This window comes from Crinia signifera, chromosome 6 (assembly GCF_055691185.1).
Source record: "Crinia signifera chromosome 6, ASM5569118v1, whole genome shotgun sequence".
Classification (NCBI taxonomy): domain Eukaryota; kingdom Metazoa; phylum Chordata; class Amphibia; order Anura; family Myobatrachidae; genus Crinia; species Crinia signifera.
The window spans coordinates 26,556,576-26,569,089 of NC_139222.1; the positions used below are offsets into that span (position 1 = coordinate 26,556,576).

The following is a 12,514-nucleotide window of genomic DNA, read 5'->3' on the forward strand; positions in this document are numbered from 1 at the left end:
TTGCTCAGACCTCAGGGCTTGTGCACTAGTGGGCACAGATTCACAAGCAGGGCACAAATCCCCTTGATCCATCTGTTCACGTTACATTTTTACCGCAGGATTTGCAGTCTAATAACATGGCCCGCACCTCCCCCCTCTCCGCAGCAGTATTATCACACGTGTCAGTCATATTTAACCCACGGTGCACAATGTCAGGCAAAGCACCAAGCAATGTATACAGTGTACTTATCAGACTGCTTGCGGTCGGTGACTTCAGCGTCAGCGGGGTTGGCGCTTTCCAGGAGAACCTGTAATCTCTGTACCTTGAAGGATTCAGCCAGGCTTCAGCCAGGCTTCAGCTCCGCCGTGGAGAGAAAATGGCGCCAGTACACAGAGTAGGAAGAGACCAAGTCTCTGCTTCAGCAGGGTAGGATAGCCAATGTGGCACTCTTTCCCCCCTTTAGCCGCTCCCACAAGTGTTTCTCCTCACCTCCAGTGCCTCCCCTTCTTCCTGGGATCACTTTGAGTCGTCCAGCAGCACTGGACACCTGTAACAGACTTCACTTCCCCAGAGGAATTCCAGTCTATAAGCCCTCCAAGATGGCGTCCGCCATCGCGGGATGTCTGTCCTCCACAATCCCCCTTCTAAGTAAGGAGCCAGTTTCAGACACTCCCCGGGCCCAGGCAAACCTCTCTTCAAGGAGGTTAAGCGCGGTGCAGGAGACGCCACTGTTTCTCCTTATGAGAAGCAGCTGCGTCCTACCGCACACAGAGCGCTGACAGGACACATTTCTGTCAGCCTCTGCTGCGCTCTCAGTGTGCGGCGCTTCCTAGAAGCAGCACACTGGAAAATAAAAACCTGCACTAGGTTAATAAAATTCTTAACTATCTAGTAAAAATCCAAAGGAAAAAAAGTAGGCGACTGCAGGAGCAGCCGAGCATAGCACACACTCCTGTGGGCACCTAAAACTAACTGAAGCATGATGGGATGCGGAAGGGGAGGAGCCTGCAACCAGAGGAAAGATTTCAGCATAGGTGCCTGGCTCCTGCGGACCCTCCTACACCCCAAGGAGAAGCCGTGTCACTGGACGAAAGAGAAAATGGTGTGCCGAGCGTGAAGCATAAAGAGCCATGCCAGGGAATGCGGTACACTTAGATGTGTCCATGTCAGACAACAAAAAAATAATAATTATGTTGACCTTTGGACCCAGTCAACTATATGATTGTAGACCTAGACACTGTAGATTTAATATACTGTAACCAGGGCTATTTTCAGCAGGAACTGAGGCCCTTATTCTAGTTCACTCTGACAAAATATTTCTTAGATGGACAAAACCATGTGCACTGCAGGTGATACTTGTGCAGAGATAATTAGATTTGGGTGGGGTTTTACACCTGCCGTGCACATGGTTTTGTCCATCTAAGAAATATTTTGTCAGAAAGAGTGAACTAGAATAAGGGCCTCAGTTCCTGCTGAAAAATAGCCCTGACTGTAACCATGTTCCACACACTCTGGGAACTATTGTGGGCTGCTCACTAACGATTACATGGTGGAGGGGGGTAGAATTATTCAGACCAATTCGCAAAGCACATTTTCTTCTTTACTGGACAAAACCATGTGCACTGCAGGTGGGGCAGATGTGACATGTGCAGAGAGAGAATTAGATTTGGGTGGGGTTTTACATCAAAGTGAGATCTATATTGCAGTGTAAAAATAAAGCAGTCAGTATTTTCCCTGCACAGAAGCAAAATAACTCACCCAAATCTAATTCTCCCTGCACATGTTACATCTGCACATGTTTTTGCAAGTGAACCAGAATAAGGGCAAATATTCCTAGAGGGTGCCACTTCCACAGCTGTCCCAAATCCAATCTTATTGCCTGGCCACCCCTCTAACCTATCAGTTGTGCACAACATATCCGCGTTTGCATGTACTAAAAGAATGATGTGTAACATTCTGTTGGGTAGGTTTTTATTTCACATAAAGGTAAGCACCAGCATTTCCCCACCTTCTTGGAAGATAAGAGTATTACATACTACAGCAGAATGCGGAGATCCGGTATGTGAATACTGTGACAGGAGCACATGGAACCACACACGTTGGTGCTGTGATCCGGCCCATATAGGAGGTAGAGAGTGGCAGCTGTAATCCACCGCAGTGGGAAGCAGCATACTGTGATCACTCACGTGGATAATACATTTGTTTCACAATTAGCCTAGAAACAGTCAGTTCATAAAAATATAAAGTTTTCTTTGTGTGTTGCAAAAAAAAAACAAAAAAAAAAAAGGCGTAAAATCATCGCAAATATATACAAAGCTAAAATCACTTCAAGTCAGCTATAAATAAAAGATTAGTATAAACAATGAAAACAGCACTGATGGCACTTTTAGTGCAGTGCTGCATAGGGAGTGTATAGATCTGTGCACAGACACTCACACACGACCATTATAAAACATATACTGGAAGTTTATACAGGGAGTAGAATTGGGTTTGATCTTGCAGCAAGTCCATTGGTGGAGTGTTTTACATAGGAAATAAGAGTTCTCGGTCAGCCAGCGGCTACAGCGACATGAGAAAGTCCTTCACCTGATGCAATGCAAGAGGGAAAAAAATACAAAAGTATTGAAACATCACTTTTAGAATCTCGGCATAATGACAAGTAAATGTGAACAGTGATATAAAGGCCAAGCAGTGCTAAGACACCCACCTATTATACAGGCAGTCATGTGAGGAGAGGAGGGTCGCAAAACATCAATTTGCAATGCGCCAGAAATGTACATGATTTTTTTTGCTGCTTAGAGAGCCAACCAGAATTACCCACTAAGCCCGGGATTCCAACTGCCTGACAATCCCGACAGTCGGAACCCTGGCCTGTCTTTGCTTCTCTCAACTGCAACCAGACTGTTGGTATCCAAAGTACAGACAGACGGGTGTCGGAAAGTCTGAGGATTGTCGAAACACAGTCGACAATCCGCGGCAGTTGCCGACAAAATAGATAAGACTTTTTTTAAAGTCAGATCGGTTTTGTTGGAAACTGCCTTCAATGCTGTCGAAAACGGCAGCACTGGATAGGGTGATGGCCGTTCTTTCCCCGGCGGACATAGCGGCCAGGATGGAATACCGCACTAACAGTTCAGGCTCTAAGAATATCCATGTTTAATCACAGATGGTTAAATCAAACATGATTTACTAATTAATGTCACCTGCGCTTAACGCATGGATATCTGTACACGTGAACGGTTATTGTACCTTGAGGACTCATTTTTGGACCACCAGTGTAGGCATTTATCCAATCAGGAGATGAGAAAATGCAGGGGAGGCCCTTGTGTGTGTGCTGCAATCATGGAGCAAGCTAAAATTCAGCAACTCCCCAGTATATTTTTACTATTGCAGTAACAACCGCCGGCCACTAGGTGCTCTCCCAACCCCATATGGGATCCCACTGGTTCTTTATACACGTTGCACCTGCTTATGCATCACTACCCAAGTATTCCTCAAACAGCATGTAACATTATAGCCCTGCACACAGCTCAAAAGCTATACATTCACATTCCAGTGCAACAACATAACACATTATTCCAATCACTACGCCACCTACCCCCGAGCACATGCCCCTATAATTCACGCACGCTTACCTTGTCAATCAGTGCCTCCTGCCTGATCTGGTCATGTTTGAAGTCTTCATTTACATCCAGAACCAGAATTGGAGTTTGTTTAAGGGATTCAAAATCCAGTCTATTACGGGGGGTGAAAATACATTAAAATGAATTAATTGATAAAACATAAGTACATTCACATTAAGCAGAAACCTAGTTTGTGACGTCTGGACAGACAGATCGGAGCAGCCGGTTAGCAAGTGTGTACAGCTCACCAATAATCGTCCAGCCAAGTGTGTACTCAGCATGAGATACTGGGGTCATTCAGACTGCTCTTACCCAACACTTTGGTTAGAGACACACACACAGCGTCCCGTTCATTGGGGACTCTTTACACATGAGAAGAGCCTGACCATGTGTTCTATGTGGCCGTCTGCATATCCCCTGCCTAACTGCAGCCACCGGTTCAGCAGGTTGACAGGACGATGGGACAAGTACAACACATGTGTGTACACAGTGTGGATGTAGCGCAATCCCAGCTACTGTGCCCTTAATGACAGGCGTATCACATCACGTTTTAGCAGGATGCAGCTGAAACGCAATGTGCGAACCCAAATAGGTGTATCCTGCTAAACAGGTCCGGTTCGACTGCACCCTGCTAAAACAAGGGATGTGCACATCCAGACTAACCCGGATCTCAATTTGGAATCTTATCAGTTGTCTCACGTTTTGGCGCCCAAAACATGTGACCACCAGTTAGACACCGTTCTGAGATCAGGATCTGCACACACCTAGAAAAGCAGTGTGTGACCCAAGCCTAACACATCACTTGCTCCACTTGTGTGATGCGTTGGTGGTGTGGCCGGACTGGTCTATAGTGTCCTGCCCAGACTTGAATCCTTACAATGTTAGGGACATACCGGGTGAGGTTACCTGATCGTGGTGACTTGAGCAAGCCCAGAACCCTGACCAAGATTATGCGGAAAACCGCTTTAGTGCACAATGTGTTACAATACTAACTAGTAATGCTGGAACAGTGCGTCTGTGTTCCCTTTGTTTGGCACTGTAAACCCCAGCAAGATAGCATCTCACTACATCGGTGCGCAGACTACGGCCCCTCTCTATGCAACCAGCTTAAAGAGGGCCTGGGAGGACACTTGTCGAATCAGGTTTTCAGGAATAGCTCTGGCACTACACTAAATGTTTTTGGTCCAGCTCCTACACCACCACCGCATATACTTCCATTGGATTAAGGATAAAAACACCCATGCTAAAATCATAGTCTGGACCATTAATGGAATCTCTCTGGAAAACACCATACGTTCGGCTTTGCGTGCACATACGTACGATACAACTGCGCGCATATTACGTACTTGGTCGTCCTGTCGTACAGCCATTGCTCGTGTTTGTAATGCAAGCTTTCTAGGTACTCCAGTTCAATTCCTTGTTCCTCTTCTCGACCGCGAGAATGTAACCTCCCCATGCATTTCTAGATTAGAGAAAGGAAACCGGAAATTGTAATTGATCCTCTGTAGTCCTTCCCAAATAATACAGTATTAATGTTATGTGCTGAAATATAATGCAGCGGTTATAGGACTCATTTGAGGTTGGCAGATGCGTGTACCCAGGGTAGCGCCCTCTGTACCTCCTGGCTTCCCGCCGAGGAGGAGAGGCTGAACATATTGCTGACATCACTGCTTTCCCTACAACCCAATTTTTAGATTATGACCGTAGTAAGGATTTTACTTCATAGAACTTATCGGATAATGGCAAAAAGCTTCAGTCTAATGCTGAAGTTACAAAACAGGATCTTCACGGCACCTAACAGGGCAGGTTTTAAGGATATTCATGCTTAGGCCCAGCTGACTTAATGAGTAACCGAATCCGTTCGATTATACCATCTGTGCTCAAGCAGGGATAGCCCTAAAAATTGGTCCGTTAAGCCACATACACATTATCAGATCCCCGCCAACATCCGCGGGTACCTGGCATTGGCCAAATGAATACAACACCCTCCCTCGTTCAATTTAACTTTCAAAGAACCTTCTAGTGTACCCTATGGTAGTGCCCATTCTAACTCCCTGCATCTTTAAAAATGTGTGTAGTTCCTCTTCCTGCCTGAGGCATCGCTCTCTGCTGTGGCGCCTCTAGCACAGTGTGGTCTGCATATCAGTGCTGAAATACAGACCACACTGTGCTAGAAGCCTCACATCAGAGGAGTGACACACCAGGAAGGGAAGAGGAACCACAGGGAACACAACTAGCTCATATTTATTCTCGGTGCCCCCTCTATACTTACCCCGCAGTCTCCCTCCATTATGTGCATCCATATCCCCAATACAGCCTGCACACATGTAGGAGCAGGGCCCTCAGTCTTCTGTCCTCCCTACATAATGCTGCTGGACTGCTCATCTACATACATGTATGGGCTATATTGATAGGTCCGCAGGTACCCGGCACGCTTACCTCTGGTGTTGCCCGGAGATAAATAATGCCATCCAGCTCTATATCGCTCTCAAATTGGTTCAGGAGCCAGGTATGCCAGTCCTGGTATATAGCCCACTCCGTTTCGTTGATGCTCTCCGATTCAAACAAGCTTGAGGCAAACACGTATCTGGGCAACGAGGAGAAGATGGCGTTTAGGGGGTGGGGCTTTGGGAGGGAGATGCCTGACGCTAGACATTAATATCCATCACTACCTGTCGCTGTAAACAGATCGCTCGAAGAACTGCACGGGGTGTTCCGCTTCCCTTAGCTTCGGAGAGGCGGGCTTCAGCTGCGCCTTGACACGGCTCAAGCAAGCGTAAGTCTGGAAGGTGTACGCCCATCTTTTAGGGTTGTCGTAGAGCATCTGGAGGAGGTTCCCCCCGCTCTTCTGCGAGGTGGACAGTTCCTGCAGAAAACAAAATAGAAGCGTTTCATAATGTGACATGGTTGATTCAATAGAAAACGCTAAATTTCATTTTTAAAATAATCTAGACAATATTTACCTCATGTTCATCTTCCGTGGTCTGGACATTACACCATTTTGCGATAGGTTCGGGGACAACCTCCCATTCATTACTGGCTTTTTCCAAAAGCCGAACAAAAGTTGACTTCCCGGCAGCTGCATAAGACGTAATGAGATCAAATAAATGCAAAACATACTCTACCAACCGGCCACAAAAAAAACACCCATAAAGGTTACCTCAAATGACAAAGTCCTATATTCTAGTACACAGGATCTTAAACTCGGTCCTAAGGACCCTACACAGTGCATGTTTTCCAGGTCTCCTCACAGAACCACAAGGGATAGAATTAGCTCCACCTGTGGATCTTTTAAAATGTGTCAGTGAGTAATGAACGCACCTGCTGGGTGACCTGGAAATCGGGAACTGTGTGGGGTCCTGGGGACAGAGTTTGAGAACCACTGTATCACGGCGTGTTTATTTTTTTATGTAAATTGTATTAAAATGAACTGGTAAGGACAACGGTGGTGAGAACTGGTGTCCCTGCAGGTTGCACCCAGGCCTGATCAGAGTTTGGCACACTTTGCAGATTTCTGGCCAATATTCTGCAGTAAGCTGTTGGTACATAGCAACTTTCCATAGCCTTATGTAGAGACTGCAGCTTGCCTTATACATCATTACATATATAAGAACTATACTGGAGCAAAATCCACTTTTATATGTGATGAGCATTATACCATGCAAGACTCCATCTATTATACACACAGCATGCCCACCACTGCCCAAGTACAGGGGGAGTATAGTCATTAATCTGATACCACTACAATATTCGATTTATACAGTGACAACAGTGAACGCCTGCAGGCTGCTATATCGCCGCTCGCCAGCAGGTGGCGCCGCCCGCTATAAAGCTGTACAATGCAGGACACTAGACCAGGACGCGGCAGCCTATCACAGGGCAGGGAAGGAGCGGGACTTTTAATTTAGCTTTATAACGCCTGAATATATTGCAGCGCCAGGTGCCGGCGTTACAATGATAAGTGCACAGTGCACACCGCAAAGGGGCACATGCACAATACTAAACATATCCGCAATGCACGCACATGAGTAGGACAGACTACTATGGCCCCGACACTCACCGATGTTCCCCTCTATGGACAGCTTCTTGGACCTCTTCTCAAAGCTGTCGTCGAACACGGGGCTGTAGCACATCCTCTTCGGCGGAGACTGAGAGTCGTCCTCCATAGCGGCAAATCGCAGTGTTGTCGTCTCTGACTCTGATTGCGCTGCTGCTGCGGCTGCTACAAAAACTGACTGACAGTCACACACTGACACACTCGTTCTACCGGGTGCCGGACCAGCGACCAATCAGCTCACAGGGCGCTCCCGCACTCCCAGACACTCCAGCCAATGGCGTTTGAGGGAATGGGTCCCCGCCTCCTCCTCCTCCAGCTGCTGCTGAGCGCGCGGGAAAATTCTCTTGTACTTATGTCGATTTAAATTGAAAAACTGGCGCGTTTTTTTGCGCCATTATTTCTGCTCACAGGTTTCCCAGCTGCTGCTGACTGCGCTCTGCAACGTGCTATTAGCAGCTGTGCTGCGGTCATGATCCCTGCAGTTATACACATCTGACACTGGTGCACTGTAGTAGTAATTACATCTATATTAGCTTTTATTAAATGGCTTCCAAAAAAAAAAGGTTCTGCTGTGCTGTGAAGTTTCCACTGCGGCAGTTATATCCTTTATATGGTGCCACAAGGGATCCGCAGCGCCATTTTGCTGACATCTGGGTGTTCATTATGTGCTTCAAAGGAGCGTGCAGCTGCATAACAGTTCATTTAATTCAATGTAACATCCATGGGTCTTCAACCTATGGCATACCCTCCAACATTTGAAGATAAGAAATCGGTACACATTCAGGAAGGGGGCGTGGCCATAAACAAAGGGCGTGGTCATGGGCAAAAAGGGGTGTAACCACGTCCCCTTTCCGAATGTGTACTCTGCACCAACTACTGCACGTATCATGCAGCTCATGTCACATGATTGCTTGGTGGGCTGCTGGCATATTAAATAAGTATATTTAATATACTTATTTAATAAATAAGTACATTAAATATACTTATTTAATATGCCAGCAGCCCACCAAGCCACCATGTGACATGAGCTGCAGGCCTGGCAGTAGGTCACACGATGAAGACTGGGCAAGTGAGGGGATAATACATTTTATTTAACTGCAGCCTGAGCCACCTACTTGCTGCACTGACTTGCTCCGATTGGCAAAGATAATCATCCCCCTTCTCATGCGCCTGCCGCCGGGGCTGGCCACCGCATCCTAGCCCTCATGTAGCGCAAAAGCGTGTCCACTGTCCACAGTTACAATGTCCTTTCCCATGAGCAGGGTGCCGGTCCGTGACGTCATGACGCACGGGACCGGACCCGCAATGCACTCTTGGGAACGGGGGAGAGGGGAGAGCCGGCGCAGCACTACCAGGCAACTCAGACAGAGCCTCCAATCAGGGTCGCTGGAGGATTTTGATTAGGAGTGAGTAGTAACTGACCGCTGCGGGGAAAAGAGGTACATTCGGTACAATTATAATTTGCCGGTACAGACTGTTAAAAAACGGTACTGTACCGGCAAATTCGGTACAGTTGGAGGGTATGCTATGGCCCTCCAGATGTTGTGAAACTACATGTTCCAGCATGCATTGCCACATTTTTTCCTATAAGAGCATGCCAAAACTATCAGGGCATGCTGGGAAATGTAGTTCCACAACATCTGGAGGGCCACAGGTTGAAGACCTGTGTAAGATCTATATATATATGTCTAATGTCCATTTGTGTGTCTCTGAAACACTGCCATCTTATGGCAGTGAGTGAAAATACATCTCTTTCTCAGACATGTACAAACACAGAGGCAATCACAAGGTAGCAGACTAGCTTTCGAAGCATTTGCTTCGAGCAGACTTAAAACTGCATAAAGGCCATTTCACGTTATTTGAGCTATTACGCGAGAGCGGTTAATAAAGGCGATATCAGCGTCACGTCCCAACATAGGCTAACGTTACAGGGCATGGTCATAGCCAGGATACAGTCACTAGGTTCAACCTATAAAGGATGACATACATTGGGTCAACACCTGAAATAGATCGACGTGGCTAGGATTGGAAGGTCGACATTCGTGACAAAAAAAAGTGAACAACTGATATCAACCTTTTGACCTCCCCATTGTCGACACAATGCTTGTGTTGACCTTAGCCATGTCAGCCTATTTCAAGTGTGGACCTTAGCCCTGTCGACTGAAGGTATGTCGACCTTCATTGACTTGACCGTATGCAGTGTTGCAAGTAAGGTGGTACGGGGTGGTACGGAGTACCTGTAAGAAATATGTTGCAGGTACGCAGTACCACTTACCCCCTGACCCACTGTCAATTCTATTTTTATTTTAAGTTTAAATATAATGCATCCGCAGCCCACCCACCAAGCGTTATGAGTGGTGCTGTCTGCAGCTATCGGCTACTGTTGATTTAGCCTGTCACACCAACAGGCATCAGCGGCGCCAACAGCGTGAAGAGCAGGCTCCACAATTGTAAGCACAAGCTGCCCGTCACTCCCCCAAGCAAGAGCCAACCCACCCCCTGACATTCCCTGTTTCTCATTCCTTGTCTCCTGATGCCAAGCCACTATTGTCATTTAGTCACTCCTCTAGCTTTGTGTGACCACGCCCCCTCATGACACATGGCCACGCCCATTTTTGGTGGAGGCTATTAGTACCACCAAGAAAAAAATTCTACTTGCACCACTGACCGTATGACCCATACACATCACAGGCTCCATTATCCTTCATGGGGACTAAAGGCCCCCATACACTTGTCCGATTTGGGTCGATTTCGCCAGATCCAGACGGATCCGGCCAAGAAATCGGGTCAAATCAGATAGGTAGGTGTATGCCAGCGGTGAAGCACCGCTGTCACACAACTATGTGCAGCAGCGGGGTTGGGGCGGCGGCCAGGCAGCGGGGTCTCTGCGGCGGCTGTAAACTAAGTAGCACTATCTGCCGGGTGGCGGGGGGACAGCGCTGCTAAATTTGAAAACAGTTTGAAAAGACTGGCCGGACACTGATTGGCTGAGAGCAAATACAACTACTTAGTTCCCAGACACCGCACGGACCCCGCTGACTGACTGCCCTGCACCGCAGGACATTCTGAAAAGAAACCTTTAACCATACTTGACGACTTTTCGGATAGCCTCTCCGGGAGAAGCCCGGAGAGGACAGCCGGATCTTCAGGTCAGGGGTGGGGACGGGGCTGATGACTGAATGCCCCGCCCCCAATCCAGTCAAAAGCCGCGATTCACGGGTACGCCAGTAGGGGGCGGGCTAAAATGACACGGAATGGCGCGATTTGCATCATTTTAGTCCCGCCCCTTGCCGTGGACCCGTGAAAAAACGGTAATTAGCGCGGTAAGGAAGGGGGGTGCGGGGGCTGCCAGGCAAAAGCGGGAGGATTGCCGACCTTCCCGGGGGGGGGGGGCACACGATTTTCGGGAGCCTCCCGGCAATTCCGGGAGGGTAGGCAAGCCTGCCTTTAACACAGGAAAGGGATCATCCTAATCCCTTTCCCGCAGCCTTGGGACCACTAAGACGGCCATTTTGCAAGGGAGTGTGTGTGACTTTATTTAGTAAGAACAATCTGAAGATGGCGTGTATCACAGTGATTTGTGCTATTCAACTGGAGACATAGATAATGGTTATCCCTAGGGTCAGACAACTCAGGGGTTAACATCGATGGTGACATCGGTTCTTGACCCCTAGGGTTCTATATGGGACCGGTCAGTGCTGATCCCTCTCAGCAGAACCCCACACTGGTATGACCCATCTCCCGCTCTCCTGTCTCGCGCCCACAGGCCCAGCTGGGCTTATCAGTGCGACCAGCCCTGTCAGAGAGCAGGCGTCTCCTTGATTACAGCCTCTGTGACGATGGCTGAGTGAGGCTTTGAGCGCAGAGATCAGGACTGTCTCAGAATGGGAGCGGGTGCTTACATGAGGAAAATCTCCACTCAAATCTCCACTCAAAGGGCCTTATTCGAGTTCACTCTTTCTGACAAAATCCTTCTTAGATGGACAAAACCATGTGCACTGCAGGGGGGCAGATGTAACATGTGCAGATAGAAATAGATTTGGTGATTTTTTGGTGATTCTTTGCAGGGTGAATACTGGCTGCTTTATTTTAACACTGCAATATAGTTCTCACTTTGAAGTAAAACCCCACCCAAATCTAATTAGATCTGCACAAGTTACATCTGCCCCCCTGCAGTGCACATGGTTTTGTCCATCTAAGAAGGATTTTGTCTGAAAGAGTGAACTCGAATAAGGCCCAAAGTGAAAGGATGGTCCAGGTATCAGCTGGATGATCCCTCCCCTTCTGGAAATAGGGCCTGATTCAGGGCCAGATGTATCAAGCTCATCGATGGCCTGTGATGGAAGGCCGCGTGCTGTCAGATAGACAACCGTCCCGTGTTTATGGGGCGGAGCTCCAGCTATATCAGGGAGTGCCCCTGAAAAAACGCAGGTAAGTCCGGTCATTGGGAGGGAGGGACGCTGATCTCTCCACAGCCATCGCAGCGCCGGGTAAGTCTCGACTGCACTGCACTCAGGTAATGGTGAGTAGATTTCTAATGGATTTCACCCTCTTTAAATGTCTGCGAAGCCACTCACAGCCGCGCACAGAGGGCGGGATCTCACTCTGGCAGGGCGGAGCTTAAGTGATCACAGGGCTGCAAAAAGTTGCAGCTGTGTGATCAGGTCTAAATGGGCCCATAATGTATACTGGCAGCACTACACTGAGGCAATGTGTGGTATAATGTGAAGGGTGTGGATCGTATTGTCGACCCAACTTAGGTCGAAAGTGGTCGACACCGTTGAGTCGACAGGCAACTAGGTCGACAGGGTTCTAGGTCAATATGGGTGAAGGTCGACAGGTGTCTAGGTCGAC

The 12,514-nt window shown here is 47.9% G+C and overlaps 1 protein-coding gene across 1 annotated transcript; it reads right to left on the reverse strand.

Moving 5' to 3' along the window:
* Positions 1 to 1,934: 1,934 nt before the first annotated feature.
* On the reverse strand, positions 1,935 to 7,875 carry LOC146010208 (deoxycytidine kinase 2). The gene is made up of 7 exons (XM_083151235.1): positions 7,664 to 7,875; positions 6,567 to 6,682; positions 6,276 to 6,469; positions 6,043 to 6,190; positions 4,950 to 5,065; positions 3,616 to 3,715; positions 1,935 to 2,566 (listed from the first exon to the last, which is right to left on the reverse strand). The coding sequence occupies exons 1-7, from the start codon at positions 7,767 to 7,769 to the stop codon at positions 2,540 to 2,542; spliced, it is 807 nt and encodes a 268-aa protein (XP_083007361.1). The 5' UTR covers positions 7,770 to 7,875; the 3' UTR covers positions 1,935 to 2,539.
* Between the last annotated feature and the right edge of the window lie 4,639 nt (positions 7,876 to 12,514).

What these genes read in the sequence shown, in the direction of transcription:
- LOC146010208 (XM_083151235.1), bottom strand. Translation starts at nt 7,769, where the DNA reads ATGGAGGACGACTCTCAGTCTCCGCCGAAGAGGATGTGCTACAGCCCC. An exon ending in ATCTCCGGGCAACACCAGAG is followed by an intron (nt 5,066 to 6,042) that starts GTAAGCGTGCCG and finishes TCTCTAATCTAG; the next exon opens with AAATGCATGGGGAGGTTACA. An exon ending in AGGAGGCACTGATTGACAAG is followed by an intron (nt 2,567 to 3,615) that starts GTAAGCGTGCGT and finishes GCATTGCATCAG; the next exon opens with GTGAAGGACTTTCTCATGTC.